Source organism: Selaginella moellendorffii, unplaced genomic scaffold (genome assembly GCF_000143415.4).
Source record: "Selaginella moellendorffii unplaced genomic scaffold, v1.0 SELMOscaffold_66, whole genome shotgun sequence".
In the NCBI taxonomy this organism is placed as follows: domain Eukaryota; kingdom Viridiplantae; phylum Streptophyta; class Lycopodiopsida; order Selaginellales; family Selaginellaceae; genus Selaginella; species Selaginella moellendorffii.
Window position 1 is genome coordinate 168,567 of NW_003314327.1, and position 27,935 is coordinate 196,501.

The 27,935-nt window shown below is 47.9% G+C and overlaps 10 protein-coding genes and 1 long non-coding RNA gene across 20 annotated transcripts; 6 read left to right on the forward strand and 5 right to left on the reverse strand.

Annotated features, from left to right (window-relative positions):
* Positions 1-10: 10 nt before the first annotated feature.
* LOC9649256 (homeobox-leucine zipper protein MERISTEM L1) lies at positions 11-4,710 on the reverse strand. Of its 3 annotated transcripts, XM_024659157.1 has the most exons (17): positions 4,637-4,710; positions 4,517-4,579; positions 4,201-4,450; positions 4,067-4,147; positions 3,880-4,004; positions 3,353-3,824; positions 3,223-3,300; positions 2,932-3,153; positions 2,766-2,883; positions 2,518-2,706; positions 2,046-2,462; positions 1,886-1,987; positions 1,610-1,816; positions 1,380-1,554; positions 1,032-1,303; positions 887-982; positions 11-809 (listed from the first exon to the last, which is right to left on the reverse strand). In XM_024659157.1, the coding sequence occupies exons 8-17, from the start codon at positions 3,033-3,035 to the stop codon at positions 402-404; spliced, it is 2,088 nt and encodes a 695-aa protein (XP_024514925.1). In that variant the 5' UTR covers positions 3,036-3,153; positions 3,223-3,300; positions 3,353-3,824; positions 3,880-4,004; positions 4,067-4,147; positions 4,201-4,450; positions 4,517-4,579; positions 4,637-4,710; the 3' UTR covers positions 11-401. The 3 variants fall into 3 exon arrangements, with proteins under 3 accessions (XP_024514925.1, XP_024514927.1, XP_002985242.1); XM_024659159.1 differs by having other exon boundaries at positions 1,610-1,806; positions 1,886-1,982; positions 4,067-4,450; XM_002985196.2 differs by having other exon boundaries at positions 4,067-4,450.
* A 29-nt stretch (positions 4,711-4,739) lies between these two features.
* On the reverse strand, positions 4,740-9,165 carry LOC9649471 (dynein assembly factor 5, axonemal). 2 transcript variants are annotated; one of them, XR_002990157.1, is made up of 25 exons: positions 9,030-9,165; positions 8,848-8,964; positions 8,673-8,789; positions 8,576-8,624; positions 8,395-8,516; positions 8,185-8,343; positions 8,006-8,134; positions 7,727-7,951; positions 7,605-7,682; positions 7,446-7,544; positions 7,331-7,389; positions 7,144-7,282; positions 7,012-7,092; positions 6,899-6,961; positions 6,756-6,842; positions 6,493-6,708; positions 6,351-6,440; positions 6,191-6,301; positions 6,071-6,142; positions 5,876-6,020; positions 5,688-5,821; positions 5,577-5,636; positions 5,293-5,522; positions 5,135-5,217; positions 4,740-5,050 (listed from the first exon to the last, which is right to left on the reverse strand). XR_002990157.1 is itself a non-coding variant. In XM_002985197.2 (23 exons), the coding sequence occupies exons 1-23, from the start codon at positions 9,093-9,095 to the stop codon at positions 5,355-5,357; spliced, it is 2,586 nt and encodes an 861-aa protein (XP_002985243.1). In that variant the 5' UTR covers positions 9,096-9,165; the 3' UTR covers positions 5,233-5,354. The 2 variants fall into 2 exon arrangements, 1 of the variants encoding a protein (XP_002985243.1); XM_002985197.2 differs by lacking the exons at positions 4,740-5,050; positions 5,135-5,217 and having other exon boundaries at positions 5,233-5,522.
* LOC9649472 (peroxisomal 2,4-dienoyl-CoA reductase) lies at positions 9,155-10,375 on the forward strand. Of its 2 annotated transcripts, XM_002985083.2 has the most exons (5): positions 9,160-9,388; positions 9,434-9,593; positions 9,672-9,841; positions 9,901-10,108; positions 10,157-10,375. In XM_002985083.2, exons 1-5 carry the CDS (start codon positions 9,203-9,205, stop codon positions 10,303-10,305), a joined length of 873 nt encoding a protein of 290 aa, XP_002985129.1. In that variant the 5' UTR covers positions 9,160-9,202; the 3' UTR covers positions 10,306-10,375. The 2 variants fall into 2 exon arrangements, with proteins under 2 accessions (XP_024514984.1, XP_002985129.1); XM_024659216.1 differs by having other exon boundaries at positions 9,155-9,388; positions 9,434-9,841; positions 10,157-10,367.
* Positions 10,303-11,818, reverse strand: LOC9649257 (receptor-like serine/threonine-protein kinase At1g78530). The gene is made up of 2 exons (XM_002985198.2): positions 11,027-11,818; positions 10,303-10,964 (listed from the first exon to the last, which is right to left on the reverse strand). Exons 1-2 carry the CDS (start codon positions 11,706-11,708, stop codon positions 10,507-10,509), a joined length of 1,140 nt encoding a protein of 379 aa, XP_002985244.2. The 5' UTR covers positions 11,709-11,818; the 3' UTR covers positions 10,303-10,506.
* Positions 11,718-13,964, forward strand: LOC112340562 (protein PTST, chloroplastic-like). The gene is made up of 10 exons (XM_024659217.1): positions 11,718-11,822; positions 11,893-12,202; positions 12,379-12,429; positions 12,510-12,837; positions 12,900-12,989; positions 13,040-13,108; positions 13,171-13,276; positions 13,329-13,417; positions 13,492-13,604; positions 13,797-13,964. Exons 3-10 carry the CDS (start codon positions 12,395-12,397, stop codon positions 13,897-13,899), a joined length of 933 nt encoding a protein of 310 aa, XP_024514985.1. The 5' UTR covers positions 11,718-11,822; positions 11,893-12,202; positions 12,379-12,394; the 3' UTR covers positions 13,900-13,964.
* A 4-nt stretch (positions 13,965-13,968) lies between these two features.
* On the forward strand, positions 13,969-16,236 carry LOC9649473 (T-complex protein 1 subunit beta). Its single transcript, XM_002985084.2, has 11 exons — positions 13,969-14,027; positions 14,076-14,132; positions 14,184-14,249; positions 14,316-14,427; positions 14,498-14,626; positions 14,678-14,749; positions 14,805-14,920; positions 14,968-15,044; positions 15,096-15,581; positions 15,641-15,956; positions 16,036-16,236. Exons 1-11 carry the CDS (start codon positions 14,025-14,027, stop codon positions 16,180-16,182), a joined length of 1,581 nt encoding a protein of 526 aa, XP_002985130.1. The 5' UTR covers positions 13,969-14,024; the 3' UTR covers positions 16,183-16,236.
* A 48-nt stretch (positions 16,237-16,284) lies between these two features.
* On the forward strand, positions 16,285-19,109 carry LOC9649258 (anthocyanidin 3-O-glucosyltransferase 2). Its single transcript, XM_024659213.1, has 4 exons — positions 16,285-16,699; positions 16,806-17,976; positions 18,022-18,066; positions 18,122-19,109. The coding sequence occupies exons 2-4, from the start codon at positions 17,460-17,462 to the stop codon at positions 19,045-19,047; spliced, it is 1,488 nt and encodes a 495-aa protein (XP_024514981.1). The 5' UTR covers positions 16,285-16,699; positions 16,806-17,459; the 3' UTR covers positions 19,048-19,109.
* LOC112340563 lies at positions 19,107-20,478 on the reverse strand. Its single transcript, XR_002990158.1, has 6 exons — positions 20,363-20,478; positions 20,126-20,304; positions 19,746-20,074; positions 19,609-19,688; positions 19,399-19,542; positions 19,107-19,343 (listed from the first exon to the last, which is right to left on the reverse strand). It is a non-coding gene; the product is annotated as an uncharacterized LOC112340563 (long non-coding RNA).
* Positions 19,405-20,891, forward strand: LOC9649259. Of its 2 annotated transcripts, XM_024659215.1 has the most exons (3): positions 19,405-19,820; positions 19,880-20,796; positions 20,851-20,891. In XM_024659215.1, the coding sequence occupies exons 1-3, from the start codon at positions 19,421-19,423 to the stop codon at positions 20,881-20,883; spliced, it is 1,350 nt and encodes a 449-aa protein (XP_024514983.1). In that variant the 5' UTR covers positions 19,405-19,420; the 3' UTR covers positions 20,884-20,891. The 2 variants fall into 2 exon arrangements, with proteins under 2 accessions (XP_024514983.1, XP_024514982.1); XM_024659214.1 differs by having other exon boundaries at positions 19,880-20,891.
* On the reverse strand, positions 20,824-24,196 carry LOC9649260 (glutamate receptor 3.1). Of its 4 annotated transcripts, none has more exons than XM_024659209.1 (7): positions 23,699-24,194; positions 22,223-23,586; positions 21,889-22,169; positions 21,800-21,831; positions 21,353-21,747; positions 20,985-21,285; positions 20,824-20,939 (listed from the first exon to the last, which is right to left on the reverse strand). In XM_024659209.1, the coding sequence occupies exons 1-7, from the start codon at positions 23,955-23,957 to the stop codon at positions 20,917-20,919; spliced, it is 2,655 nt and encodes an 884-aa protein (XP_024514977.1). In that variant the 5' UTR covers positions 23,958-24,194; the 3' UTR covers positions 20,824-20,916. The 4 variants fall into 4 exon arrangements, with proteins under 4 accessions (XP_024514977.1, XP_024514978.1, XP_002985245.1 ...); XM_024659210.1 differs by having other exon boundaries at positions 20,906-21,285; positions 21,353-21,535; positions 21,587-21,747; positions 23,699-24,195; XM_002985199.2 differs by having other exon boundaries at positions 20,906-21,285.
* Positions 24,197-24,220: 24 nt separating this feature from the next.
* Positions 24,221-26,058, forward strand: LOC9649474 (copper transport protein CCH). 2 transcript variants are annotated; one of them, XM_024659218.1, is made up of 8 exons: positions 24,221-24,309; positions 24,410-24,680; positions 24,743-24,804; positions 24,866-24,899; positions 24,953-25,057; positions 25,293-25,339; positions 25,405-25,486; positions 25,554-26,058. In XM_024659218.1, exons 6-8 carry the CDS (start codon positions 25,331-25,333, stop codon positions 25,952-25,954), a joined length of 492 nt encoding a protein of 163 aa, XP_024514986.1. In that variant the 5' UTR covers positions 24,221-24,309; positions 24,410-24,680; positions 24,743-24,804; positions 24,866-24,899; positions 24,953-25,057; positions 25,293-25,330; the 3' UTR covers positions 25,955-26,058. The 2 variants fall into 2 exon arrangements, with proteins under 2 accessions (XP_024514986.1, XP_002985133.2); XM_002985087.2 differs by having other exon boundaries at positions 24,866-25,074.
* The last annotated feature ends 1,877 nt before the right edge of the window (positions 26,059-27,935 follow it).

A 27,935-nucleotide genomic window follows, 5' to 3' on the forward strand; every position in this document is an offset into this window, starting at 1 on the left:
GAACAGTAGAGAAAAAAAAAATGTGCTGATGAGTCCGTAATATCTCAGATAAAAATGAAAAAAAAAAATGAAAAAAAAAGGAACGATGGATCAGAAAAAGGAGAGTCAATACCCGAACCATTAGCCTTGCCTGGTCTGGAAAAACGGAAGTTTCTCGATGGAAATATTCTGGCCAGAGGCGAGGAAGGATCGTCTGTGGTGCGCTCTTGACTCTGTCCTTTTTCTTTCCCGTGATGTTTGCTATCTCTCCCTGTGAGTTCTCTCCTCCTCTGTTTGTCTTGAAAGCTGCGATCTTCTCCATGCCTGTAATGCCTGTACTAGCTCTTTCTCTGTCCAATCCGAAAGCTATATCGAAACCACTGTCGCTCTTTCTCTGTCCAATCCATGCTCGAGACTGAAACTTAGCAGCAGCCGAGAGCGGTCTTGATGCGTTGCACGGTGCTGGAGATGAGGCTGTTGACAGTGGCCACGGACTCCAAGTTTAGCTTGGCGGTGGGGACGTTGCTGACTAGTATCTGGAAAGCCACCGTGAGGAGAGCGCCGCTGCTAGAAGAAGAGCTTGCCTCTGCTAGATCAGCACCACCGCCACCGCCAGCACCGCCACCCTCTTGCGTTGTACGTTGAGATACTGCTCCATCCGGTGAGATGGCAAATCCTGACGGTAACAGCGCCACGGTGGCTGGATCCCCTCCTTGCATCACCAGATTCATCGCCGGAATATCTACGGGAGCGTAAACTATGAGCGAACCGGATGCATCGGTACAGCTCTCCTGCAAGATGAGCATGTTGCTCTGCGACGTATTCAATGCCTGCCGTAGTAAAAAGGAGGCCAAAAAAAAAAGGTTAGTAGTCGTCCAAAGCTGCTGCTTTTAAAGTGTGTGCTTACACCAACGCGGAGGAGCGAGACGACGCAGCCGGGGTCTTGGCCGGTTGCAACTCGTGCTATCTCCTGGACTGCACCACCGTTTGAAAGGATATCCCACTAGAAACGTAAATGTCATTTGTAATGAGGGACAAGAAGCTGGGCTTACCTCGCTTCGCAGCCTCTCGTCCCGGAGGAACTCGAACAGGCGCTGCGAGTTTACCGGCACCCACAGGGACGTCGCAGCGCTGAGAACAATGCCGGGAGGTTCACCTGGATTGTTGACGCTCTTACGAGTCATTACGCGGATGTCCTCTTCGCCGGCGCCAGAGAGCGTGGTCCATGTGTGTACAATCGAGGCACTAACACCCGCGCAGTAGTTACTCGTCATGCGCTGGGCGAGGAACAGCATGCTCCGCCGACCATTTGCATTTGGAATGACTGCAACCAAAAGAAAGAAAAAGGAAAAGCAACACTTTAAAGCTTTAGGTGGCAGGACAAATGCATTCAAACATACCACCCAGATCTCTAGCTGATATGTTGTTGGTTAGCATGATTCCCAGCCTCTCGCACTGACGCTGCAAGATGGCGAGCCATCTCTTTGCGCCGAAGGCCGCACCACTGCACATCAGCCCATGATATATGTTTTCAGTTTGGCGGTGATCGGCTTCTATGTGTTGCACTGCCGTCACCTACAGGAAGACCATACGAATGAAACTGTACAGGCTCGAGAATAGCAAGACGAACCTTTGAGTATCCATTTTGCAAGTCTTCGATGAAGAAACCAGAAGGACGCATCCTGCACCGCAATTGCGGGGCCGGATTATCCCGAAGGCCGTCGATAGAGACATCAACAATCGCCCACACGCGTTCGGAATGCTGCTTGCAGTACCTGAGAAAGAAGAACTCCCGTGTAGGAACCAAAGGCGAAAGGATTTGCAATTCTGCATACAACTATCAGGCAGTTTTGCTTGATGTTTCCAGCCTCGAAAAAACAAAATGTAAAAGTCAAGACTTTCTCACCAGTTGCAGCGCGTTGTTCCAATTGCCGCCGACGCCAGTGGTGAGAACTTGCGTAGTAAAAGCTCTTGACACTATGTTCGAAAACATGTCGACCCATCTGCCCTGCAGAACCTTGGAATGGTTAAAAAACTGCGAAAAAGACACACTCGGAAGTACTCACAACGTTCATGATGGTATCAATCAGCCCCGCTGCATTCATCATGACCAGACCAGTCTCTCTTGATGCTTCTGTTTCCATTCCCATCAGCCTTGGCCCCAGACCTCTTGGAAATTGTCTGAAATACTCCTCCTGACTCAAAACTTCTTTTGTTCCATCCACACTACTCCACAGTGCACCGTCTGTTTCAGCTGCAACCAGCAGCAGCTCTTCCATCGCAACTATTGCAAGCTCTGCGATAACTGGTTTCTCGGATTCCGTCACGCCGCCCGGTCGACTAGCCACTTCTAGAATGGATGGAACCGCGACGGAGTCCGACGTTCCAGTTGCAGTGATATCGAAGGGAAAATCTGGGAGAATGTTCAACGGGATGGCCGATCGAGTTATGTACTTCGCTACCAAAGCCGACACTCTATTCAGCTGCATCAAAGACACGAAATTCAGCGTTTCGACCAGGCAGGATAACATTGCTCACCTCATCTCTCAGACGAGCATTTTCAATCCGGAGCTGCTGCTCGGTGAAAGACATCTCTCCTGGCGTAAGCTGCCCTCCACATTTGGGACAGCTCGCGTCCTTCAGGGCCTCTCGCAATGCGATGTTCTCAGTTCGCAAGTTCTCATTCTCAGCTCTTAAAATGGAATTGTCTGCCCGTTCGTGATGAGCCTGCAATCATGGATCATCTTCTGAACAAGAAAAAAAGCACCTGATGGCAAGGCAAACACCTTCATCTGAGTACGTCGATTCTGAAACCAAAACTTGACCTGGCGTGGTTCAAGTCCGAGCTCTCTGCCGAGTTCTTGCCTTTGTTTCTCATCGGGATGAGGACACTCCTTAAAGAACCTGTGGGAAAAACCCGTAAATGACGAGAATTCAAGCTCATGTACCCACATCTCCAGCTGCCGTGTTTGCTGGACGGTGTGACGATGGTATCTTTTCTTAGATGCTTGCAGGTCCGACTGATCTTCGAAATCATCACCAGAAGCACCCTCCATATCTCTCTCAGGTTTGGTTTCATTACTCTTCAGCAATGAGCTTCCTGTTCAGCCTGAATTCCTGGAAGCGCTTTTGAGATGCTCACGCACAGCAATTCTCTTGCATTGCCATGGAATTCTGCACAAAATCCCGTCAATGACATCTTCAAATGGAGTGCATTCGCCATGAATTGCTACCGACACTGACCAGGCCCCGAAAATTTCTAAAGTTTCTCTCCCTAGTGCCTTGCATCAGTCTTGTTTCATGGATCTGAAATGGAAGAACCTACAAGAAAAACTATCGATATCAGCTGAGATAGCGCACTAAAATCACTTACAAGTTTTCTGAAGAGCCTTCAACGAGCCGCATAAACTTGAAGCCAACAAAGTGCTTTAAGACAACGGAACCTTCGGCATCTTCTGGCACAAGAAGTAGCGAGAGAAACGAAGCTCAAGAATGAATAGGGAGGAGTCCAGTAAGAGCAGCGAAGCATAGCTGGATTCTATGTATGAATATGAAATCGAGGTACAGGGGCCCATTAAGAAGGAACAGTTGTCCAAGAATACAAAAAAAAACAATGCAAATGAAAAGCTAGAAAAAGGCTTGAGATTCAAGTATAAAATGCCAGGAAAGGATAGAATCATGTCATGAGCGGCATGTTTTAAGCGTCTGTGGTCAGCAAAGTGAAACATAATCTTGACTTCCAGAGGTACGATTTGTTAAGCTTACCGGGGACTTGCTCCCACCCCTTAATAGAGTCGGTCAGAATATGTACCGCAAGTCTTTTGTTAAACCCGTCTAGACTTTCTCTGCAAGAAAGGTACTGGTGAGGAAAATGTAAAGAAAAGGCAAAGGAGGCAGAACCTGTTGATAATGTGGTGTTGTGGGCCTCTATCTTGACCTTTGTTTTGCCGCATTAAGCTTTTCTTTCCACCTTTCTACCCCCGACTGTTCTGGAACGCTGAAAAAATACCGTCGCCATTTTCTTCCTGCCATTTTGTTGCCTCGCATACAAAAGTCAGTAAAACCATCAGAGGAAAATGTCGCAAACCTGATCGAAAAATTAGTCTTAGTGTCAATCTTTTGCAGCTTTGACACTGCAAGAGCACGTAGACACTGTTCCCTGCCTGCCCTGCACAGTCTTTCATCTTGCACTGGTCAATTACACAGATAGGAAGCCTCTACCATCTTTTGAGCAGCTTAAACTACTCGCTCGAGCATAGCGTTTTGGCCTGTGCAAGACTTCTGGAGTCTGCCCGCGTCCTTTTCAGCCAGTGCAAGCTCAACCGACCCCTCTGACTTTATGTTACGTAAAAAGCCATCTTCTGTTCATATCTTTTTGTATCGCCATGTAGAGGAAAGGGATGGCCGATCACGTTGTCTTTGGAGGTGTCCACGCGATCTTGTGAACTTTCAAGCCGGTTAATGGACGTGTCTAGAAAAAAAGAAGAAAAGGAAAGAGCAAAAAATCATAAGAAAGAGAAGACAAAGAAAAAGAAACCTTTGCTTATCGAAACATTGCCACATTGTTTAGGCTGTAGCTCGCAAGATTCTTCTAAGCCAACTGGATTGATCGATCCTCGCCACTCAGAATATCATAAGGAGAATTGCATGGACAAACCTGGAAGCCAAGCCGTTGGCGCCACGAAATCCTCGCGGCAAGCGCCAGCGCCATCGCTCGCGGGTCCCCACGCAGCTCGCGAACAAAAACCCCCTTAGGGCAAGACCAGAAAATGGCGCCAAATTTCTAATTCGCTAATTGGTCAGAAAAAGCGAAGAGGGGTTCGATACTCGCTCGCTACCGGACAAACGCGAGATGGAAGAAGATTCTTCCATTCCCTTGGCAGATGCATGGTTTTAACGTCCTTTCCTTGCCTTCACAGACTGGGATAGAGGAGCTGTCCCAAAGGAAGATCTCGCGAGAAGACGACTGGAAAACTTTTCTTTCCGGTGTGGGCATTGGAAATCTCGCGATTCTAGCCATCGAGCGATAGCAGTAGCACAGCGCCTATCCAAAACCACACCAATCATAACCCTGGCCAAGCAACGCGAAAGCAAAAACCACCACCACGCAAAAAGACGTAAGTCTTAAGCCGAGTGATGCGTCATTCTGGCCTACCTGAGAGAGCATGTACCGCGCGGGCCAGGAAATCGAGGATGTGTGTCCAGACGAGTCTCTTTCCTGGCTTTTATTGCCGGTTTCTAAAAGATCTCACAGAGAAAGATCCAGTCCAGCTTAGTAAGGAAAAAAAGAAGAAAAAATCCAGAGGAACTTACAACGTCAAAATCAATGTATCTTTGGATCACCGGTGGTTGAAGCGCTCCTCGTCTCACTTTGATCATGCAGCGGATTCTACAGAATCCGCTGTTTGGACGGATCCCGCCACCGTGAGAAGATAGTCACAGTACTGGCTGCTCTGGTGCTTGGACCGGACTTCCGTGACAATTTCCACGACCAAAGCGGGGCGTTTTACTGCGCAAACCTCGACAGCTTTGCAAACCGACTCCTGTGGAGAGAAGTTGCTTAGGCTAAATGACTGCAAATTATTGCTTGATAGTACCTTGATTTGCTGGTTCTGGTCGTCCATGTGTAGGACGAGACTGCTTAGACAGCTCTTGAGCTGCAGCGTTCAGAGGTAAGTATCATGGAACAAAATTCGATTTTATCCCACCTCTGTGCCAGGGTATGCCGGAGGAAGCGTGCTCAGAAAGAGGGACAACGATCTTAATATCCCAAGACGGACGCCATCATTGCTATCGTCAAGTCGCTTTTGGAGAACTGCTCCGATCTTAACTCGGTAGTCATCTGTAGGAAAGCACGGACGATCGTAAGAAGCAAGGCCTACATTTGAAAAGCTACCTTTTAAACTGTTTCCGGCAATGCGAATGATGTTCTCCATGACATGACAAGTAACTCGTCGCGTATCAACGTAGAAATCTTCCTCCAGACAGGATATGACAACAGGCAACGTTTCCCCCGTTTCCAGGATGTCATTCAGATCTTTCTGAAAGACGAATGTAAACATCAAAGTCATATGTTAAAGGAAGCACTTACCTGAGTACAAAGACCGCGTCTTAAATACGTCCCAACTGCAACCATAGCCGCATGTCTGACTGCAGCTCCAACCTGTAACAAGCGCTTTAATCATCTGAAATCCGTTCCCGAATGTCCAACCTTTCCTGCTTGCCATATGCCGCATGGAATCAAAACACTGACAATGACTTCCTTTGCTAAGGAGCTCCACCAAGATTCAAGGCCAGAAGTTTCAAATAAGTCGTCCAAAAGCTAAAGCCATGGAAGTATCAGCAAGTTACATACAAACTTCAATACTTACATGCAAAAGAGAAAGACGCAGAGAAGGATCTCTTTGGGGTTTTAGACAGCTCGCAATAATTGGAAGTATCTCCGCTAGATATGAGCCGGCCTGCAGACAGTAAAGTAAGCACAAGTTCGTTCACATGGTTTGATCACAGTACTAAATGGCCAAAATTCTTCAATACGGCTTCAAAAAGATGTCGTCCTGGCGAGTTTCCTAGCCATTCCTCGTGTCGAAGGATTGCTCGATCAATCAGGTCCCTTGTGTGACAAGCATACAGCTGCTCCAATGACTCGTAGCCAGTGACATGAGCAAAGGTTTCTATCAAAGAAGCAGCATCCTGACGTAGTCTGGCATCATCTTGAATACATTGAAGCTGCATTAATAATCAAGTCAGCAAAGAACAACATTCTTCAAACAAACCTGTAACAATAAAATCAACATCTCTTTCGAAGAGACTCTGGATATCGGGCCCGCTTTTACGACAACATTGGTTAAAACAGCCAAAAGCTACAAGAACAGCGTAAGAGAGTGAAACCAAGGAAAAAATAATTCGAATCAAGAACCTGTCGTCGTACTGCTAGGCTTTCATCAAAAGACAAATTAGCTTGACATAGCCCTTGCAAAATCTGCAAAACGGAACGGTTAAGTTGTCCTACACGAGGCAATTGCATAATACCTGAATAACCAGGCCTTCATGAACATTCTCGTTCGGCGTACCATAAAGCAAGCCAGCGAATACGACTAATCCATTTGCTCTCTGCAGTTTCCAAGCATGCACTCAAGTGTTTCATATAAACAGTAGCCGTACTTGCAAAGCTGTAGACCGATCGCTGACTATCGAATCCATGATAAGATCCAACCAATGCTCCGGAGCATTGTTAAACCCCAATATTTGCGAGGATTTTACTACGTGTTGTGCTACTCGAACATCGTCATCTGCAACAGCACTGAATGCAAATACTAGCTTTTCAAAAGTTAAACTCCAAAATAAGAACCTGCAGAGGGAAGGAATGAGAACATCCAGGTGTCGAGAGGAATGACTTTCTGCGAACACCTGTTAGAAAAGAAACATGGTAAGGAATAATCACAAGAAAAAGAGAAAATCGTTACCAGAGTAGTTTGCAAAAGTCGAGCAGCACCCAAGCGCGTAGTAACTGCCCAATCACGAAAATCCTTCGAACAGTCGTAAACTATTTGCTTGAGGTGTCGCTAATATACACAGTAAGTTGATGGTAAGAAACAACTTATGACAGCACAAAACTGATAAACCTGTATCATTAAGCGTGAGCCATAGCCAGGCTCTGTTTCGAAAGGTAGTGGAAGAACATTACAATCATGCCTCCAGGTCTGTAAGTTCAACGTTATTACATGAATGACACAACAAACGTTACCTTCTCTTGCACCGAATCATGAGCATTCCAGTGCTTGTAAACTTCACCTACACGATAAACCATTGCCAAAGTCGAGGTAGAAATCTCTGGTGAGTCATCTCCAATTCCAAGTAGAAGCAACGGCAAGAGCAACGGCATATAGGCCGTCTGATTCTTTGTTTCAGTGATTGGGCATGTTTCATCTGGCTCATACCCAAGCCATAGAGCAACATACTCAAAAAAGACCTGCGTACAAAGGATCTAAACCTCCGAGAGAGAGAAAAAAATTGGCTTATTTACCTTTCTCACTGTATCGGAATGATCAAATGCAACCGCTTTGACGCCCGGAGCAACGTGTTGGGCAATCATACCAGCCGGCAAACCGCATGAAACAACGTCATTGAGTGCGGATACAACCGCAGATCGCACCTGTGCAAAACATATCAGTTAAACTTTCTTTTGCAGACATCTCTACAAACCCGTGAGTGAGCGTGCAAAATATTCGGAAGTAGCGCGTGCAGTATAACATCTGCATTCTCGCCTATAACATCAGGTGCACGACTGCATAGTCTAGACAGCAGCGCACAAGAAGCTTTTTTAATTTCGTGAAAAGAATCCGATAACGTCACGCAGATTACCTGCAAACGCAGCCAATTACAACACAAAAGAGAAAGAACACTAACGCTGACCCTTGTTATGTGCTCAGAGAACTCACGAACGCTCTCCACTGAGCACTGACAAATTATAGCATTGAGCAAGTTGATTAAACTTAGACGTATCTCTTCGGAATGTTCAAGCACTGGAAGCTGCCCTGCCACAAAGTTTTCCAGATTAAAAAAAAAGGGAAAAATCATCACAGGACGTGATTACCAGTCCGCTCAGCTATTGCAGGAACTATCAAAAATGTTGTTTGCTCCACCTGGATCAAAAACTTTAGTACAAAAGTATTGGAATCTAAGAAACATACGTCTGCTAAAAGCTTCACAACTCTAGAAATCATGTTCACGGCAGCTTCTCGACACCTCTCCACGGGGTCGTGAAGGTTTCTTACGACCAGCTTCAGTATCGTCTCGTCCCAAACAATCTAAAACATCAACAAAATTTTTTTTGCTTGGGAGATAAAAAGAGGAAAGAAAAAATACCTGGAGCATAGCTGGAGAACGAGACTCGGTAACAAGAAGCTTGTCAAGGCGCTCCAATGCCTTTCGCCTGGTGTTTCGATCCGGGTCGGAGAGGCAGTTTAAATCTCGCTGGATCGTCTGGAAGTATGAAAATCCATTACTGGAGCTCAATTACCATGGCGCGATTCAATGCGATCGCTTACCTGGGCGAAATCCGCGGCAGCTATGGCTTGATCCACCGCATTCGAGGGAGCGTCATCGGCATCCATCGCAAAGAGCAAAATCCCTGCTAGGTAGGCTTAGGGCAACGAAAATTTTAGAGGAAGAATAAAAACAAACAGTAAAAGTATGCTCTTCTAGGTGTTCTTTGTGAGCTATGGAGTCTCCGTTTAACAGCGAGGCGCTCCAGGGCAAGGTAGCGCTCATCACTGGCGGAGGATCTGGGATAGGGTTTGAGATTGCCACGCATTTTGGCAAGCATGGAGCGAAGATCGCCATCATAGGACGCCGGAAATCGGTGCTCGATGAGGCTGTGGAGAAGCTATCCTCGCAATCCATCCAGGTAATTTTCAAAGGGATCAATGAGTTTTGAGCTGGATTATCCCAGGCATTGGCAATCGAGGGGGACGTCCGCAAGGAAGAAGACGCAAAGAGGGCGCTCGATTCGACAGTAGCGAAATTCGGGAAGCTTGATATTCTGGTGAATGGAGCTGCGGGAAATTTTCTCTGCCTTGCCGAGGATCTCTCTGTCAACGCATTTAGAACAGGTAGACGATTCTTCTTTCTTTTCTTTCTTTTTCTTTTCTTTTGTTTCATCAGTTCTAACACTGAGAAAAAAAATGCAGTTCTTGAGATTGATACTGTTGGTACGTACAACATGAGCCACCATGCCATGCATTACTTGAAGAGCGGCGCGCCAGGAAAGAAATCCGGTGAAGGTGGTCTCATAATCAACATAACAGCCACTCTCCAATTCTCCGCGGCGTGGTTCCAGACTCATCTAGTTTCAGCAAAGGTAAGAGCTCGATCTAATATACCGTCTAAAAGAGTTTGCATTTTCGTTTCTCAATCCAGGCAGCGATTGACAGCATGACAAGAAACTTGGCCCTTGAATGGGGAAAAGATTATAACATTCGAGTGAATGCTATTGCTCCAGGACCGATCAAAGACACTCCAGGAATGTCTAAGCTTGCTCCTGACGAGATAAACATTCGAGACAGTCCTCCTTGGGGAGAGAAATGGGACATTGCCATGACTGCCATTTTCCTAGCGTCAAGTGCTGGTATGTTGGTTTTGCGATGGCATTTGTTAACTCTTTCATTTTAACCAGGCAAGTATGTAAATGGAGCGATTATTCCTGTGGATGGTGGAGCCTGGTTTCACAGACCTCCACACTTTCCAAAAGAAACCATTCGTTCGTTGTCGAGAGTGGTGGAGAAGAGATCACGAGTCGGTTCTAATACCAAAAGCAAGCTGTAAGTATACGATAAACTTGTTTAAAATAACACATTTCTTTCGCAATATAACACCATTTTTATTTTTATTTTAACTCGGTTTTTTTTTTCCTGCTGATATATATTTTGCGTGTGAGTTTGAAGTTGACTTGAGCGTGGAAGCATGGATTGTGGGAGTAGCCATCGATTAGCCAAGGTACTCTTTGCTAAATACTCCAGTAACATACTAACTTCTTGACTCGCAGGTGAACGAGGCTGTGAAAGAGTTCGTGCCGAAAGACGAGTTTTTTTGCTTCCTGGTCCCCCAAGAAGGCGTACTGTCCGTAATGAGTGCGTCAATCGACTTCTGAAACCTTGCAAGACTGTTGCTGTCTTGAAGGCCTACAAGAAATCGCGTTACGGTTTGCATGGTGGGCCTCGCTTCTGGTAGTTCATCGCAGCAGGACATGGCCATCTCCATTACAGAAAGCATTTGTTCCTGACAGAGCAGTTCCTGCTGCAGCTGTGGATCCAGAACATCAGTCCAGCGACCGCTATCGAGAGCTTCTTTCGTCCAGTCTCGCAAAGTCAGGCCATCACCGAACTCAGCGCTCGTTGGAGACTTTCTGGTTAGAAGCTGCAGCATCACGATTCCAAAGCTGTAAACATCTGCTTCTGGCGACGGTTTCTCGCCTAAGAAAACCTCTGCAGCAAAGGTAACAAATGCCGTTTTCGGTACGTAACGCTCTAAAAACTTTACGTTTTACCTGGAGCAGTGTAGCCTGGCGTGAGCAGGAAACTGGTGATTCTCTTCTTCTGCCGCAACTGCTGCTCGACAGTTTTGGCGAAGCCAAAGTTTCCGATGTGTGCCTCAAACTCGTCATCGAGCAGAATGTTGCTGGGATTCAAGTCGCAGTGGACGAACTGCTGCTTGCAGTTGTGATGCAAGTAAGTGAGACCTTGCGCAACTCCTACGGCTATCTTGTACCTCTTGCTCCAGTCGAGACTAATGTAAGTGTGCCTCTGCTGCAGCTTGCTCTGGAGGCTTCCCTTGGGCATAAACTGGACAATGACCGCCATGAAGTCGAGATTCGAGAAGTAGCCGAGAACTGGCAAGATGTTCCTGTGCCTGATGCGTCCCAGGACATGCAACTCCGTGAAGAAGCTCTTGTGTCTCACGGGACGTAGCTCTCGTCTTCCAAGCTCCAGCTTCTTGACAGCCACAACGTTTCCGTCAGGAAAGACGCCCTTGTACACGGTGCTGAAGCTCCCCCTGTCCAGGATGTTGCTAGTGCTAAAATTCCCGGTAAGCGCCAGGAATTCGCTCTCGCTAAACTTAAGCATCTGTGGCAGCCGGAAGTAAGAAGAGCTATCATCGCCATCGTCGTCGAAATCGCCGCTGCGCATCGCTGCGTGAGAGATGAAGCTGGGGAAGAACTGTGCAAGCATCGAGCTTAAGAATCGTCGCCTCTCGTTTGATCCGATCGTTGCGCTACGAGACGCGTTGAAAGTCCTCGTCAGGCACAGGAACGCTTGGCTTTGTCGTCGGCCTTTACGTATTGTGTAAGTCGTTTGAAGCGATTTTTTCTAGATTTTCTCGTGTAAAAATGACTTTTCTTCTTCTTCCTTTCAGACCTCGCGAATGTTTCTTTTTTTTTTTTCCCACTCCCAGTCACACGACGCGGTGCCAAAGTTCTTCACAACAACAAGTGGTTCTTCGCAAGACCCGCATCCCTTTCACAAATTCAAATATTTGAATTGATTCCAATAGAATATGCGCGGCTTGTTTGTTGTGGGGTCGGATATTCCAGCACTGGAAAAGAAGGGAGGATTGAGAGAGTTCTCTTTCACTCGTCTCCAGGCGCGGCAGATTGGAAGGCGCTTCTCTAGATCGTCGCCAAGAGCGTGGCGCCGCGGCGCTCGATCGAATGCCATAGCTCCAGGTAAGCGCTTGCGCCATTCCCTAAGCTTTCTGACCTAAATGCGTTGCTCCCGATGGATCCATGGCTGGCAATGCTTCGTTGTCTCTTTCCTTTGCTCTAGAAATCACTTGTTCTTGATTGTCCTGCCTTGATTTCCTTGGAGTTCTTTCTTATGCTTCTCTTGTTTGTAATGCCAGCTCTTTGGAAGAATAAATGGACGTAGCTCCTTTAGCTGGTGTCACTGGAAGGTATGTGGCTGCTGCTTCTTCTATTTTTTTTACTTTCTCCATCTTTTCTCAAAGTTGGCTTCTCTGGAAGCAACTCACAGGCTTTCTTGCCTCCAAACGAAATGTTGCGAAGCAAGCGTAAGATCGAAGAGGCAAAAGTTCCAAGTTTGCAATGGGCGATGCATTCCAAAGTCGTGCTCCGTGGTGGCGTTCCCTGCGACACGGCAGAGCTTTCAGCACAGTCCGGCGTGTAGGTTTCTAGCTCTCTCCGTTCGTCTCACGGAAACGTCCGTGGTGCAAAGCACGTATGTCGAAGAGCCTCCAGAGCGGGAGGATCAAGACAACGACTTCGAGCAAATTGACTTTGCACAGAATGGAGCGTCTTCCAGCAGCACTGACATTTCCTCGGTCCCGTCGGATCGCGCCGAGGTACTGCCATCCTTTTTCTTCTCCTTCCTTCGTCTAACAGGTTTTTTCTTCTCATTCTTAAGTTGCATGCCATAAGAACGAATTACATGAGGCAAAAGCTCTTGAGGAAACTTAGCGAGGTGAATCAATACAATCGTAGCCTGCAAAGAACGGTGTGCATTTTTCTTCTCACTTTGGTGGATTTATGCTAATGTTTTGACAGGTCCACGAGTCGAATGATACGCTGCTCAAGTGCAAAGCGGAACTGGCGACGATGGAGCTAGAACTTGGTGTAAGAAAGAAAAAATCCACCATTTCCTTCTTTTTCATCCTTGATACCTTTGTACATTACAGGTTCTTGTCAACTTGGCCCAAGAGGTTGCAAGGGAGGGAGGAAAGCTTGGATCTCGCAAAATCAATGGCAGATATATCCAGTCACACCTTGCTCACAGGCTCGAAGGTAAATTCTCGATAACTTTTTCAGAAAAAAAGCGCTTCCCTTTTTTTCTCAGATATGCACAGTCGCTTGACATCACAAATCAGAGACGTGGATTCCGTGAGCTTGAGAGACGTTACACTAGAATGGTATGGAGTGGCAGAGGTACTAAAGTACTGCATTGAGGAACTCTAGCCGAGCGAATCTATCCACTTATCGATTTTTCTCTATTGTCTCAGGACGTGCGAGTGATGGGATCCTTCGATGGCTGGACCGAAGGCGAGAGTCTATCTCCAGAACACACTGGAACATACGCAAAGTTCTCAGGCCTTCTCAAGTTGAGGCCCGGCCAGTAAGTTTCAGATCTCTCTCTCGATTCTTAGCTAAGGTTTCGTTCTTTCGAGTGGATTTTTCAAATTTTTTCTAGCTAGGATAGAGGAGTTCTTTTGATTTTGGATTGTTGCAGTTACGAGATTAAATTCGTAGCTAAGGATCAGATTTTTCTTAGAAGTTCTTTTGATTTCGATTGGTTTTTTTCTTGCAGTTACCAGATTAAATTCGTGGTCGATGGAGTGTGGCAAGTTTCTCCTCAGCTAGCCACTATTGGCGAAGGCCTTACTGTGAACAACTTACTTGTCGTGGAGTAAAGTTAACTTTTTACTCTAAAAAAAGTAGAGTGTTTAAAGCGATTATACAAATTGTTTTGGAGGCATATTCCCGCTCAAGAACCCCAGTTAGGGTTAGGGTTTACACTCCAGTTCTTGCGACAGCGATGGTGAGCGTTGTGATCATGTATCGCGTTTCCTGAGCGTTTTTCTGGCAGGCCGATAAGCTCTTCAAGGATGACGCTGTGGAGGAGAAGGGCGAGCGCGCCAGAATGGTACTGTTACTGCGGTTCTTAGATGTTTACCTGAGATTTCTTTGTGTTTAGGCGTCCTTCATTGGCGCTTTGGCCATTGTGGATCTTCTCAAGACCACATTGGGTCCGAAAGGAATGGTAAGTGAGAATGCTAGTTTTCAGTAGCTGCGGAGTTTAATGCTTTCGTTTTTTTCCTGAAACTAGGACAAGATCTTGCAATCTACTAGCCGGGGACACTCTGTGTCTGTGACAAACGATGGTGCGACGATCTTAAAGTCGCTGCACATCGACAATCCAGCTGCCAAAGTCCTTGTTGGTAATGTGAAGAAGAGAGTGAAGTTTTGTGTTTTTATGTTTTCTCACTTGATCGTTTGTTTGATCCACAGACATTTCCAAAGTCCAAGACGACGAAGTTGGAGATGGAACAACTTCGGTGGTGGTCTTGTGCGGGGAGCTTCTGCGTGAAGCAGAGAAGCTTGTGAACTTGAAGATTCATCCGATGACAATCATCGATGGTGAGCATCTGTGTGGCTTCCAGCGGATTGATTGACGGACGGTTTTTGCAGGCTACAGGATGGCCGTTGAATGTGCTCGTAGTGTTTTAGAGAAGAGGACCCGGGACAACAGAGCTGATCCAGGTCTGTTGGCACTGCTTCAATTTTTAGAGCTCAGTCTTGTGTTTGTCCATTGCAGAAAAGTTTCGACAAGATCTTATCAATATTGCTATGACAACTCTAAGTTCAAAAATTCTTTCTCAGGAGAAAGAACATTTTGCCAATCTTGCTGTGAATGCCGTGATGCGATTAAAGGTAATTCTTTGTTTAAATGCATCAACTAATCAGGCCTCTGATAAAAGGGAAGCGGGAATCTAGAAGCCATTCAGATAATCAAGAAGGCAGGCGGTTCCTTACAAGACTCGTTTTTGGACGAAGGGTAAACAAGTGTCTCTGTTGCGTTCTCCTTTCTGACAATTTGTTTCGCTAGATTTATTCTTGACAAGAAGATCGGTGTTGGCCAGCCAAAATCGATACAGAACGCCAAGATTCTTGTTGCCAACACGGCAATGGACACGGACAAAGTAAAGATATATGGCGCACGCGTCCGAGTCGATGCCATGTCGAAGATCGCGGAGATCGAGGCTGCTGAAAAGGACAAGATGAAGCAGAAAGTACAAAAGATACTGGCTCATGGAATCAACTGCTTCGTTAACCGGCAGCTGATTTATAATTTCCCGGAGGAGCTGTTTGCGGATGCTGGCATAATGGCTATCGAACACGCCGACTTTGAGGGAATCGAGAGGTTGGCGCTGGTTACAGGCGGCGAGATTACATCGACATTTGACAATCCCGAGTCTGTTAAGCTGGGACACTGCGATCTCATTGAAGAAATCATGATCGGAGAAGATCGACTTATTCGTTTCTCCGGCGTAGAAATGGGAGAAGCGTGCACAATAGTTCTCCGGGGTGCAAGGTATGCATTGCCTCTTTGTTCTTTGTGAATGCTAACTTTTTGGTTTTACTTTTTTGTAGCACTCATGTCTTGGACGAAGCTGAAAGGTCTTTGCATGATGCACTATGCGTGCTGTGTCAAACCGTTCAAGACAGCAGGGTCGTTTGGGGAGGAGGATGGCCGGAGCTTTTGATGGCAAAGCATGTTGACGAGCTTGCCAGGAAGACCCCGGGGAAAAAATCACTGGCTGTAGAATCTTTTGCTGCTGCTCTCCGAGCAATCCCGGCCATCATCGCGGACAACGCTGGACTAGACAGTGCCGACTTGGTTTCACGCTTGAGAGCGGAACACTCCAAAGAGGATTGCATGTCCGGCATTGACGTGCTAACTGGAGGGGTAAGTGTTTTCTTACTAGAATTGAGTTTGTTCTGTAGCTAGAGTTGAGGGGGGTTGTTGACAAGCGCTGGCCATGCAGGTTGGTGACATGGAGCAGCTTGGAATTTACGAAGCTTTTAAGGTGAAACAGGCGGTGATATTATCCGCAACCGAGGCTGCCGAGATGATCTTGCGTGTTGACGAGATTATAAAGTGCGCGCCTCGGAAACGCGAGGAAAGGATGTAATAGCTTTCTCTTTTTTGTCTTGGTTTCTTTAATCCATTTTTGTTGCGCAATTGATATGAGAGCGTTGAGATGTTTCGAGTCCGCAGCAGCGAGATGGTTATCATTCCAGTGCTGGTAACTTTGCTCATCCTGTGGAAACTAATGTGCTCGTCACTGCGCAGCAAGAGGTCCAGGTTCTTGAAAAGCTTAGATCCAATCCAACAGGCCTACACTCTGTACGCGCTCACTGCCTTCGTGGAATTTCCATTTCTAACCAACAACGCTCTCGAGTTCGCGATCTTTCGTACGGTATGTGATCCCTTCCATCTCCAGCATTCTCGTTCGCACAGGACAGCTTACTGGTGCCACTGCCAAGCGAGCGGAGGAGACGGGCATAGTGTTCCAGGAACTGATTCTCCATGTCGACAGTCACCGTGGATCTTATGCCATTGGAAGGGTGAACTTCGTGTATGGTCGCTACAGGCCGTCTTTACGCTCTCGCCCTCTTCGTTCTACAGCCTGCTAAGTGGGCCTCCAGGTGAGAGTTCTCTTCCTTGTTGCTTTTTCCTCTTTTTGGAAGTTTCTTTTTTGTCTTCAATCTTTTCCTCTTCGGCAAAACCCATGCTCACGTTCTTCGTTTTTAGATTTTGCTTTAGAGACTGGACTGACGCCGAGAAGCTCGCAACTTACACATTATGGCACGATATTGGCACCGGCATGAGGATCAAAGGCATCCCCAGCACACTGCAGGAGCTCTCCGACTTCAAGGGCGATTACGAGCGTAAAAACATGGTCTTTGCAAAAACCAACAGGGAAATTGTGCCACGGTAGAACTGGTATTGTCTACTTTTCCATCCGTTCTAAAACCTCTGGGAAGAAGGGTTTCTTGGACGACCGGCTCCAAGAAGCTTTTGGCTATCGGAAGCAAAACTTCGTCATCACACTGGTCGTCTCAAGTTGGTGTTCCGGAGCTCAATATCGATGCTCATGCCTCCGAGACAACTCTCCTTCTCGACTGCCAAGATAGTTCCAGATTCAAGTGAGAATCCAGGAATGGACGACCCGGACAGTCTCCTGCCACTAAAGTATCACAGTTACAAGCCTGCTTCTTTCCAAACGGCTACCGCCTCAGCGAAGTTGGCTTGACACCCGGAAGAATCTCCACGCCAACTTTTCCCGGACCACTCTTATGTCCACTTCGAAAGGCGACGTAAGTTGGCGGTGTCGTCTTCTGCCAGCCAAGTAACATCAGCACACTAGAGAAGCAGCAGATAGGCAATATACTTTTAGTTTCCGCCATGGCCACCGATTCTTCCAGCTCCAGCTCGGGTTCTTCCGTCGTGGTAGTAGTTCCATTGCCGGCTCAGGGACACACTCCAGCGCTTATTCACCTCTCCAGGAAACTAGCCGCAGAAGGATTCTCCATCGTGATCGTCAACGTCGAGAGCGTCCACAGGAAGATCGCTGCGAGATGGAAATGCTCGCCGCAGCTCGACATCCGGCTCGAGTCCATTCCGTTCACATCGTCCATTCCGACCAGGCTCGACGCTCAAGCTTTGAGCCAACGACAAGAGCTGCAGAAGGCTTTGTTTGAGCTCCGAGTTCCCTTGGAAGAGCTGCTGGTGTCCAGACTTATAGGCGAGCAGGGGCTGGAGATCAAATGTATCATCTCCGACTTTCATGCGGTCTGGACGACTCCGGTGGCACAAAAGCTGGGAGTTCCTCAGGTGTGCTTCTGGTCTGGATCTGCAGCTTGGGCTTTGATCGATCGTCACGTACCACTGCTTGTTGACTTGGAATACATTCCAGTACCAGGTATGAGTTTTTCTTTTCTTACTCGCAGTAACCAATCTTTCGTAGAAGCAAGTTCATCGCCTTGTGTGGACGACGATTCTACTACACAAGGTAAGAAACTAGAAACTTTTCTAGCCAGCGTTTTCTTACCAGATTTCTTTCAAAGGTTGCAGCTTGAGAGGTGAAAAGATGATTTCTTTTATTCCGGGGATGGATCCCTTTCCAGCCTTGGATCTTCCATACTACCTTCAGGAATTCTCCAAAGTGCCAGTGTGGAGCCTGGTCGCAAAGTCTCAACGTTTCAACAACGACAAGTGGTTCATCGCCAACACTTTCGAGGCACTGGAGCCGAGAGAAACACAGGCCATGAAGCAGCTACTGGGAGAGCAAAACTTCCTGGCGATCGGGCCTCTCTTGCCGCTGGATCAAGAGGGGCTGGAACAGGTGGTGAGCCTGGAGGAGGAGGAGCTGGGCTGCCTCGAGTGGCTAGACTCCCGGCCGGAAGGATCGGTCCTCTACATCTCTTTTGGAAGCCTGGCGGTCCTCACGCAAGAGCAGTTCATGGAGCTGGCACTGGGAGTAGAGAGCAGCGGCATTTCATTCCTCTGGGTGATCCGACCAGCGTTCTTACCGCAGGGAGATCTTCCGACCATGGAGTTTTTCCAGGGATTTAGGGACAGGATGGTGGCGGAGAAGAGGTCGATCATCGTCCCGTGGACGCCTCAGAAGAGGGTGCTCTCGCACGCGTCCATAGGAGCGTTCTTGACGCACTGCGGCTGGAACTCGATCGTGGAGAGCGTGTGGAGTGGAGTGCCGATGCTCGGGTGGCCCTGCCACTCGGATCAAAACTTGAATTTGCGGCTGCCAGTGGAAAGTAAAGGGATTGGAGCTCGCGTTGCTTGTAGCTCCAGGAGGATGGAGGTGGTGCACAGGGAGAGAGTGAGGGCGGTGGTGAGGAAGGCGATAGAGGATGGAGGAGAGATGAGAGGGGCTGTCCGTGAACTCCGGGATCTCGCGGTAGCGGCAGTGGTAGAGGGTGGAAGCTCGAATAGAGACATGGCCACCTTTGTCGAGAGATTGAGATCATTGTGATAGTATACAAAGTTGTTCCTTTTTTCCTTGGATCAAACAAATACAATTTTTCTAGGTTCAAATCATTGTGATAGTTTCATTGTCTCGTAAAAAGTATACAAAGGTCCTCCTTTTTGAAAGAACTATAATCTAGTGGCACGAAAAATCGTGTATTCATCTTCGTCTTGGTCGTGGCTCGCAACACACTAAACACCAAAAAGCTTCATTCATCCCCCATGTCTCGTTCGTCAAGTACCAACGAAGCCGAAAATGGTTCTTTTTTGTGCTGGATGCTACAGGACGATGAGGACGATTGGCTGCAAGGAAGATCAAAATCCTCATAGCACCAAGGAAGAGAAAGAAAGAGCTTACCTCAAGCGCTTCTATCATCACCATGTCGAGTGTTCTAGATGCAGTGCCTTGCAGGAAATCTCACGAGCACCAAGTCGAGATCTCCGACACGGAGTTTGAGGACTGCTGCAGCTCGTTGAATCTGGATCAAAGCTCGCCGCTCCACTGGACACAGATCACAGAAAGTCCTGAGCATTATGGTGTTATCTCAACACAGGAGATGATCCTTACCAAGAAAGTCCGCAAGCAGTTCTACCATGGTGGCGATGATAATCAAGGAGCTTTACGTTCTTTCTCCGCCATGCCTGTGCCTGTGGAAGGGAATCAATCACTCCCAGCCAAAGAAGACGAAGATGAAGAGCGCTTACCTTGTGCCTTTCCACCGTTCTCGTTCAAAGACAGCACAACTTTTGCTGGCTTTGTGAGGAGTCTAACTGTTCCAGGTAAGCTCCGTCTCCCGACAAATCATCCAGTGCTAGATCCACTTTGCCTTTCTCGCCAGACGACGGGATCCATGATCACCAAGACGAAGAACTGGAAGGAGCTGACGATTTATCGCCAACCACGGTTCTCGAGACAGCAGCAAGTTCTTCCTCCGCATCCACACCATCTGCGTCTAAAGCTACAGATTTCAACGAACTCGCTCCATTTCCAGCGTCGTTCCCTTCTGCTATGACGTCCATGGATGCTCTCCTCACTGCCAGCAACGAATTCAGCTTTTCAATGTCGCAAGCAGTCCCTGCCTCACCTCCAGAGAAGACTCTCTACGATCTTCTGGAGCTGAAGTTTGATGGTTTCGGTTGCGAGCACCAATTGCCCGGTCGGCTTGACGTCCATGACAATCGCGACGAAAAGCTGCAGTCGAGAGGTTTCCAGAGGTTGAGCAATAGCCTGGCCAAGAGCTTTTCTTATGCGCCTCATTTGTTCCTGCCGCAAAATACCACCCAGCATGTTAGAAGCCAGTCCCTGGCATACACCAGCAAACCTGAGAAGCAGTTCAACTTCGGTGGCTTCTTTAGCAGCTCCAACAACGAGATTTCCAGCAGAAGCAGCAGCAAAAATAGTCGCACCAGCAGCGAGTTCAGTATAGAACTGGGAAACAGGTCCGGCAGATACCTCGACTTGGACTTCACGAAGGACGCTGAAGAGCAACAGGATCCCCAAGACTCTAACTTTCAATCTGATGCCAGGAGCAACGTGGAGGAGGTCGTCTGCAACAAGGATGACTCCAAGTTCACGTCTTCACCTGTATCGTCCGCATTCTTGTTTGTTAAGTCTGACACCAGTTGCTCTGACGACTATATCAACTTCCAGCCTAAACCATCTCCCACCAGCCACGGAGAGGAGAGTAACGTCGTGCAAAGATTTTTTCGAAGCGGAAGCCAGTGCCGGGAAATCTCAGATAGCGGAAAGCCGAAGGTAAGTTCTGTTCGCTGTTGCTTGCTGGATCTCTTAGAATTGTGGTTCTCGCAGGGAAGTTGGTTCATCTGCTGCTGGAGAAGTTGAAGAACCTATCACAGGTTTCTGACTATTCCCCCCTCAGGCAACGCTAACGTTTTTCCCTGTTTGCCAGACGTAAGACCTGAAAGATCGAACAAAACGCGAACCTCTAGAGAAATGTGAAGGCCATTGAAAAGGAGCTGCCGCAAGCAGTGCTGTCCTGTAGTTCTGGCAATAGCTACGAAGAGCGTGGATAAGCGTTGCCACCACCACCACCACCGCAAAGAACCCGAAGAGACCAGAGAAAGCTCGCAAGTCAAGTTTGTCAAACTTGACCTCGACCACTTTCCCGCTGCAGCGAGTCGTGTGAAGCCATGTCTCGTGAATGCGCTGCAGCTCCCCTGTTTCAGCGAGCGTGAGAACTGCCGTTGACACATCAGCAGCCAATGCTGATCCCTTTGGAAATGCCTGATCACGCAGAGAAAATTAAATTAGAAACCATCCTAAAAAACAATAATGGAACTTTGTAACTTACAAATCCCCAGCCACTCTTTGAAAATTCTTCTTCACCTGAGATTGCAAACCTGCAGTCTGATGATAGTAACAATTGTACGTATGGGAGTTCGTCAACAACAGCTCCTACTTCATTCGAAGAGAGAGCCGAAGAATAAGTGGCGATCGACTTGAGTGGCACCAATCTATCACTCTCCACGTTGAGCTGGAGCAAATAGTCTTTTACAAAAGACCCTTCCTGGTACCCGATTCTTACATCACTTCCGACCAGATGAGAGAGACCTTGAATGGTCGGTCTCAGCCTGCGAACTGTGAGAATCGACGTCAAGCTTGCCGTATAGCTGGAGATGAGTATCAGGACCACAAACAGCCAGATGATCACCACAATGCGCCCGAGAATACTATTGATTCTTTCCCCTGCGTGCAAAGAAGAGAAGAAAGTATTGCAGAAACTTTTTACGAAACTTACGCTGTGAGAAGAAAAGAGTTGAAAAAATAAACCTGAAAATGCACAAGACGAGGGTGACTGATTCAAAATTGGAATTATGCATGTATTACCAGAAAGTCGTCACAACCTGCTTTCTGGGACGTCCACCAAAATCACGGTTTTTATCGCGTTCCAGGATCCAAACGACTGTCCCTGTAAAGAAGAAAAAGGCCGCTGTTGTGTACCACATTGAGTTTGAAAACGGCTGTAAGAAAGCCCAGGCTTGGTGAGCATGAGTCTCTGTGACTGGCACAACCAACACCAGCCCCGAAATCGTGTAAGGCTGCGTAAAATCCACCAGCTTTGCACGCTTTCTTGTTATTGTGATGTCGCCAACAGCCGCATCAAACTTCTGCGCACACACACACAAATGATAAGAAAAGAATTTCCAGAGAAACGGAGTACCTTGTTGGCCACCTTCTCGACAAGTTCATCGTAGCTCGGCGTTGAGTTTCCATCTCCAAATCCCACAAACGAGTACGTGACGGTGTACGGGAGGCTAGACAATGCCGCTTTGAAGACGTCGATGCAGAAGCCATGAAACGTGCTTACGTTGCTCACATCAATCGTCAAGTCGACAAACTCCTTGTATCCCTGCTTGAGTGGAACTCCTATAATCAATTCTCGGCCAGTCTTGGGGATCATCAAGCCCCGAGGAACATGCAAGTTGTCCCCAGGCCAGACTATGTGGTGAAGTCTCTTTTGCAGCCGGCTCACCGATTCCATCTGTGGACGATCCTCAGAAGGAGCATCCACCGAGAAACCAGTCCCCTTGTTCCAGTAGCCAACAGTGCGAAGTCCCCTCCCGTACATATTCACCACCTCCAAGTCGGATCCCTGGAGCTCGCCTCCAGCACTGAGCTCCACCTTTCCACTGATCCCCGAGAACTTCGTCTTCACAATCTCCCGCAGCACTCTAGCTCCAAACTTTGCAACTGAGAGCCTCGCCAAGTCCAAGCGTCGCTCGCCACCCGGAGGACACTTCATGGCCTCGTACTCAAAGCTCCCGTTGGCAGCTAAGAACCCGTCGATGGCGTACGCGATCATCCATATGGTGTCGTAAGCGTAGAGGCCATAGAGGTTGACGTTGGAGCTTCGATATCCCCCGCGCGTCCTGTTGATGGTGAAACTCCTCCAGCTGCTCTTGAACCTCTCCAGCTGCGGAGAGCCGGGTATGAAGCTCCGAGTGCCGACGATGCCTTGAGCAGCCGCTACAAACTCGTCGTCGCTGTAAACCCCGTCCAAGACGCTCGAGAGAGTCTCCGTGACGATCCACACGAACCCGGTCGTGAGCATCCGGAGATCGTAAGCCTCGGTGAGCACCGCGCGGCCGACGCTGGCGTCGGTGTGAACCACGAAGATCCTTCCACCGGCATCGCCAAACTTCGCCAGGATCTCACCTATATCATCCTTGCTCATACTCCGGCTCACGGCGGCCCGGAAGGGAATGGTGGCACCAACTTTGCTGAGCTCGTCGTGGAGCTCCATGATCCCGTTGGTGCCAAAGTTATCGTCCGAGTAGAGCGCCACCACCTCCTTCCACTCGAAGAGCTTGACAAAGTCGGCGATGGCCTCCATTTGGATGCGGTCGCTGTGAGTGTTCCGGATGAAGAAAGGATACTGCGACTCCGAGAGGGTGGGATCGGTCGCGGAGAAGGAGACAATGGGGATCTTGGTCACAGTTCCCATGTGTGCTACGAAATGCGCTACCTCGGAAGTTTGCGGCCCGGCGATCGCCACGACTCGATTCCTCTGCATAAGTTCCACAGCTGCGAAGAACAAGAAAAATCAAACCTTGCGAAGAAGAAAGAAACCAAGAAAATCAAAACTTTGATCGAGCGACGGACGATCATCGATCTATGGACGAAAAGAGAGAGTTACCTGCGGCAGCTCCTTGAACAGCGTTGCAATTGTCGTCGGAGATTTGGACGAGAAGACGTGTGCCATTGAGAAGAGTTTGATCCTCGTTGATCTCTTTCACGGCCAGCTGAATTGCGACCCTGGCAGCTCGCCCGATCCTGGTCCGGAGCGCCAGCAGCGCCCCAATCGTCACATTCTCGGGAGGGCTGGCAGCCAAAACCACGACGAAGACGCAAAAAACATGGAAGAGAAGGAAGAAGACGAAGAGCTTCCAGGCCATGAACAGGAGAAACGCTCAAATAAACAACGAGGAGGAGACTCCAAAAAGAAGCACGAATTCCATGAGACCATCCGAGGATAAAGACGCCACTGACAGTTAGGGCTAGGACGGGAGCCCCTGGAAAAATCACACCGGATGGGTCCATACGAGCAATCATTCCTAGTGCGCGCGATGATGCATCCGCGAAAAGAGGATCTCACCTTTGGCGCCAAGGCGAGTAAGAACCCTAAATAAACCACATTTTAGGGTTCTTGGCAACTTGGGCAATTTGGCACGGCGTCGCCGCTGCTGGATCATCTCCCGCTGATGATAGGACGATGCGAGGAGAGCTCCCGCGACGCCGATCTCAGCGGTATGTGAGCTGCATTGCCGTGATTCCTTTCCCCTGGTTGAAAAACCGCTGGAAATTCTAGCTCGCCCTGAAAAGAGCTGTGTTCGTCTTTTCTTTCCAGGGATTGGCTTTGACTGAGAGCAAGTTGCGCTACGGTTTCTCCTTCTGGTGTCGACACTTTTGATTCGCCCGAGAAAGAAGAAAAATGGCACTGCGCTGTGGCGATAGAAACAACACAACACGTATCTCTGGTTCTGTGCTTCATGCAGACCAACGTACGCTAACTTTGATTTCTTTCTTCTTTTTGGCGAGCGAGGGTGGACGACACTTACACCACACATGTGCCTGCGCTGATTATGATACTCTTTCGCTGGAGCTGGGCGATTCTTCCGGTTTGATCTTGCTTCTTTTCCTTCGTCCGTTTAGTTCTTTGCCTAACGCTCTTGTTTATAAGGAGAAAACATCTCTCGAGCTACACTCACGCACTAGAGAACTGGAAGATCATATTAAAATCAGGTTTGTTCCTCTGCTTCTTTTTTTCTTCTTTGGATGTGATTTCATCTTTGTTTTCTTCCAGATCCTACGTGTTGAGCTGAGGCCGGCTACACCTGGTACTTCCCTTATCTTGCTGGAGGGGTGGGGATCTCTGTTGTTGTTGTTTTAGATGACGACAAGCAATCAGGAGAAAGCATAAAGAAGGCGCAAGTAGCCGTTGTTTGAAGCCGATTGCTGTAGCAGTCGCTGTAAGAGGTCTCTTTCCCTCACAGTGGTAAGTGGCTCGCCAGTGTAAGTTCCTCCAGAGCTTTCCGATTTCCCGTTGTCTGTTTTAGCTTTGCTTGCGAGCGTCTGCTTACGTTTTCTCGCCCGAGATCCCCGTTCGCAAGGTCCTTTCCTCATTCTATCTCGTGCAAATATCATATATAAAGCAGCGGCTTGTTTGGGTCCACTGCCTCTTACTTCTTGTTGTTCATATCGATTGATCGATCTTCTTCTGTCATTTCAAGTTCCCCTGGTACCACCAAAGGGAAAGGAGTGGCGAGCAATGCCTGAGGTACATGAATCTTGTCGACTTATATTCACAGCTCTCCATTCTGATCCTCGGCATTTTATCCACAGCCACAGACAGTCGTTATCAAGGTCCGTATGCACTGCGAAGGATGCCGTAAGAAGGTGAAGAAGGCGCTCTCAAAAATCCCTGGTAAGTTTCTTCTTTCTTTTTCCCTCCTCCTGGTTTTTCTTCCTCACGGTTTGGAGCCCTTTTTCAGGCATTCAAGAGCTCAAGGTGGACCTTAAGGAACAGAAGGTGACAATCAAAGGCGACGTGGATATCAAAAAAGTGCTGCTCAAGCTAGCAAGAACCGGGAAAATGAACGAGGTGCTACAACCGGCCAGCGCTCCAGCCGAACCAAACAAGCCAAAAGAATCATCGCCGCCAGCGGCAGCAGCAGCCGCGGGAGAAACAGCAGCACAAACTCCAGCTCCAGCTCCAGCTCCAGCTCCAGCTCCATCTCCAGCTCGATCGAACTCAGCTCCAACTTCGCTGGCCACTTCCGAGGCCGCGACCAAAGAGGCTATCCTGAGGGACATCCAGATGAAGCCGTTGGTGTGGATCGACGCTCCAGACTTTCTGAGCGACGAGAACCCGAACGCGTGCTCGGTGATGTGAGGTAATAGCTAGCGGACAGGGGAGTTTTCTTTTTGTTTTGTTTGTATGTTCCTGCTCTTTAAATGACAATCGTGTTTGTGTGATAGTATCATCACAGATCACCATTGGCTTGCCTCACTGGTTCACAGCAAAGAAAAACTCGTAGTTTCCCCCTTATAGTCTTACAACTTTTTTTTGCTGGTCATGAAAATCCACAAGTTGAATCCAAATGCAACAAACTATTAAATAAAGATGTGTGTGACATTGCCAAATATAGGAGGGTGCTCTTTGTTCTCTATTTTGGAACCCTACAAAAGATGTGTATACTTAATCTTGAACGTTGACTCTTGCTCTCCAAAAAAGTTTGACCTTTGACCAGTTGCTCTTACAATGTTCTTCCTGGCCAAAGCCCATAATTTGAGAGGAGCATTTGCCTCACCTCATATGACAAACTATTAAAAATATATATGTACGTTCTTGCAAGATACAAATCCTCTATTCTGGTGTACCTGATGCTAGAATCCAAACGTTTGACTTTTGGTTGACTCTTCCTTCCTAACAAAATCCATGCCAAAACCAAGTTTTGACCTTTGATCGGTTGACCCTACTGGAGCTGCTCTGCTGGTGCTGTGCTCTTGTTCTTGCTGGTGTTAGAAAGCGAGCAGACAAGACATGGCAGGTTGTGTTGTGGGGACGATATGGAGCAAAATTGGCTTGTATTGTTGACATTCAATGGAAGAAAAGCAGGAGATAGGAGGCCCTACACGTTTTCTCCCACATATATTTTGGGTCCACATTCCTGAAGAGTCCACTTCTGGACATTCGAGTCCAAGTCCAGTCCATGCTTGAGTGGATTATCAACAAAAGCAGAAGTAGCAGCAGCTGTGCTTGCGGCAGCAGATTCAGTAGCTCACAGGCAGATTTTTTCTGTTTCTAGGCAGCAATATAGATATCATCTCAATCCTCTACGTGTGGATGGGGCGTGTACCTGCATGGGAGATGAGAGAGATAGAGCAGCCTTTAGAAGCCCAGCAAGGCATTCGTGAGGCAAATGCAAACGCCATTCCGCCTTCACGTGTGCTTGCTTGTTTGTGAGGTTGCGAGATGATCCCATTTTAAAGCTGCCTGTCGAGCCGAATCCAGGCACAACCCACCACCTTTTCTTTCATGCACATGTAATTAAAAAAAAATGCGCAGGAATCTGAATCGACGCAACTCAACAAACCAGGCCGACTTCGAGCCACAAGCTCGGCTTAAACCAGTTATAAAGGGGCAAAATCTTGTCTTCTTTGTTTTTTGTTTGCGCGCATGCTCGGGTTGATGCAAATTGAAGTATGCAGCTGCTTTTTGGAGCGATAGCAAGCTAACAGTTTTAATTCCTCTCGCTTCAGAACTGCTTTCCCGTTCCGAAGTTGGCTGCACGCTCGCAACAACATTTGAATAAGGAAAGGGAGAATGCGATAACTATTTGAGATAGATGAATCCTGATCCATCCAAATCTAACATGAACACGTGAACACCAACCGAGCCGGTCCGGCTGGTGGGGCTCGTCTCATCAAAGTGAGATAGATGCCCCTGCAAAAACAAAAACAAAAAAATAGGAAAAAAAGGAGTACGCCTGAAAAACCTACAGGATTGACATGAAGTTGAATCAGAATTCATCCCCATCGCTCCCCCCCCCCCCCCTGCTCCTGCTTCTGCACTTTGAAGGTGGTGGTGTCCACTTCTACTTCATTCCCCCGTCTGCCGTTGCTGCAGTTGATTTTTTTTCTTTTTCATCTTTGTTTGCCGTCATCTGATTTCAAAAAAAATGTTTTACTTTCTACAGTGTTAGATTCTTGTAACCCAATTTTTAGTTGTAATCTTTTTGTTCTTTGAGATGAGGGCCTTTGATGGAATGGTGCAGAGCTATAGCAGCCGCAGCAGCTGCATCTGCATCTTGCACCTGCACCTGCACCTGCACCTGCATGCAGCTCCTCAACCTGTCATGGCCTCGTGAAAG

Coding starts and splice junctions, on each gene's coding strand:
- LOC9649256 (XM_024659157.1), bottom strand. CDS start 3,035: ATGGAGGGTGCTTCTGGTGATGATTTCGAAGATCAGTCGGACCTGCAA. Junction 2,707..2,765: donor ATCGACGTACTCAGATGAAG/GTGTTTGCCTTG, acceptor CCATGATTGCAG/GCTCATCACGAACGGGCAGA. Junction 1,988..2,045: donor TTGATACCATCATGAACGTT/GTGAGTACTTCC, acceptor AAGGTTCTGCAG/GGCAGATGGGTCGACATGTT.
- LOC9649471 (XM_002985197.2), bottom strand. CDS start 9,095: ATGGATGCCGATGACGCTCCCTCGAATGCGGTGGATCAAGCCATAGCT. Junction 8,790..8,847: donor GTTCTCCAGCTATGCTCCAG/GTATTTTTTCTT, acceptor TTGATGTTTTAG/ATTGTTTGGGACGAGACGAT. Junction 7,390..7,445: donor GACTTTTGCAAACTACTCTG/GTAACGATTTTC, acceptor CTTTTCTAACAG/GTGTTCGCAGAAAGTCATTC.
- LOC9649472 (XM_024659216.1), top strand. CDS start 9,203: ATGGAGTCTCCGTTTAACAGCGAGGCGCTCCAGGGCAAGGTAGCGCTC. Junction 9,842..9,900: donor CTCATCTAGTTTCAGCAAAG/GTAAGAGCTCGA, acceptor TTCTCAATCCAG/GCAGCGATTGACAGCATGAC. Junction 10,109..10,156: donor TTTCCTAGCGTCAAGTGCTG/GTATGTTGGTTT, acceptor CATTTTAACCAG/GCAAGTATGTAAATGGAGCG.
- LOC9649257 (XM_002985198.2), bottom strand. CDS start 11,708: ATGCTTGCACAGTTCTTCCCCAGCTTCATCTCTCACGCAGCGATGCGC. Junction 10,965..11,026: donor GCCAGGCTACACTGCTCCAG/GTAAAACGTAAA, acceptor CCTTTGCTGCAG/AGGTTTTCTTAGGCGAGAAA.
- LOC112340562 (XM_024659217.1), top strand. CDS start 12,395: ATGGACGTAGCTCCTTTAGCTGGTGTCACTGGAAG. Junction 13,277..13,328: donor CCTTGCTCACAGGCTCGAAG/GTAAATTCTCGA, acceptor TTTTTTTCTCAG/ATATGCACAGTCGCTTGACA. Junction 13,605..13,796: donor CTCAAGTTGAGGCCCGGCCA/GTAAGTTTCAGA, acceptor TTTTTCTTGCAG/TTACCAGATTAAATTCGTGG.
- LOC9649473 (XM_002985084.2), top strand. Junction 15,582..15,640: donor ATAGTTCTCCGGGGTGCAAG/GTATGCATTGCC, acceptor ACTTTTTTGTAG/CACTCATGTCTTGGACGAAG. Junction 15,957..16,035: donor TTGACGTGCTAACTGGAGGG/GTAAGTGTTTTC, acceptor CTGGCCATGCAG/GTTGGTGACATGGAGCAGCT.
- LOC9649258 (XM_024659213.1), top strand. CDS start 17,460: ATGGCCACCGATTCTTCCAGCTCCAGCTCGGGTTCTTCCGTCGTGGTA. Junction 17,977..18,021: donor GGAATACATTCCAGTACCAG/GTATGAGTTTTT, acceptor AATCTTTCGTAG/AAGCAAGTTCATCGCCTTGT. Junction 18,067..18,121: donor CGACGATTCTACTACACAAG/GTAAGAAACTAG, acceptor TTTCTTTCAAAG/GTTGCAGCTTGAGAGGTGAA.
- LOC9649259 (XM_024659214.1), top strand. CDS start 19,421: ATGTCGAGTGTTCTAGATGCAGTGCCTTGCAGGAAATCTCACGAGCAC. Junction 19,821..19,879: donor GAGGAGTCTAACTGTTCCAG/GTAAGCTCCGTC, acceptor CTTTCTCGCCAG/ACGACGGGATCCATGATCAC.
- LOC9649260 (XM_002985199.2), bottom strand. CDS start 23,957: ATGGCCTGGAAGCTCTTCGTCTTCTTCCTTCTCTTCCATGTTTTTTGC. Junction 22,170..22,222: donor TCGAGAAGGTGGCCAACAAG/GTACTCCGTTTC, acceptor GTGTGTGCGCAG/AAGTTTGATGCGGCTGTTGG. Junction 21,832..21,888: donor CAGGTTGTGACGACTTTCTG/GTAATACATGCA, acceptor GTGCATTTTCAG/GTTTATTTTTTCAACTCTTT.
- LOC9649474 (XM_002985087.2), top strand. Junction 25,487..25,553: donor GGCGCTCTCAAAAATCCCTG/GTAAGTTTCTTC, acceptor GCCCTTTTTCAG/GCATTCAAGAGCTCAAGGTG.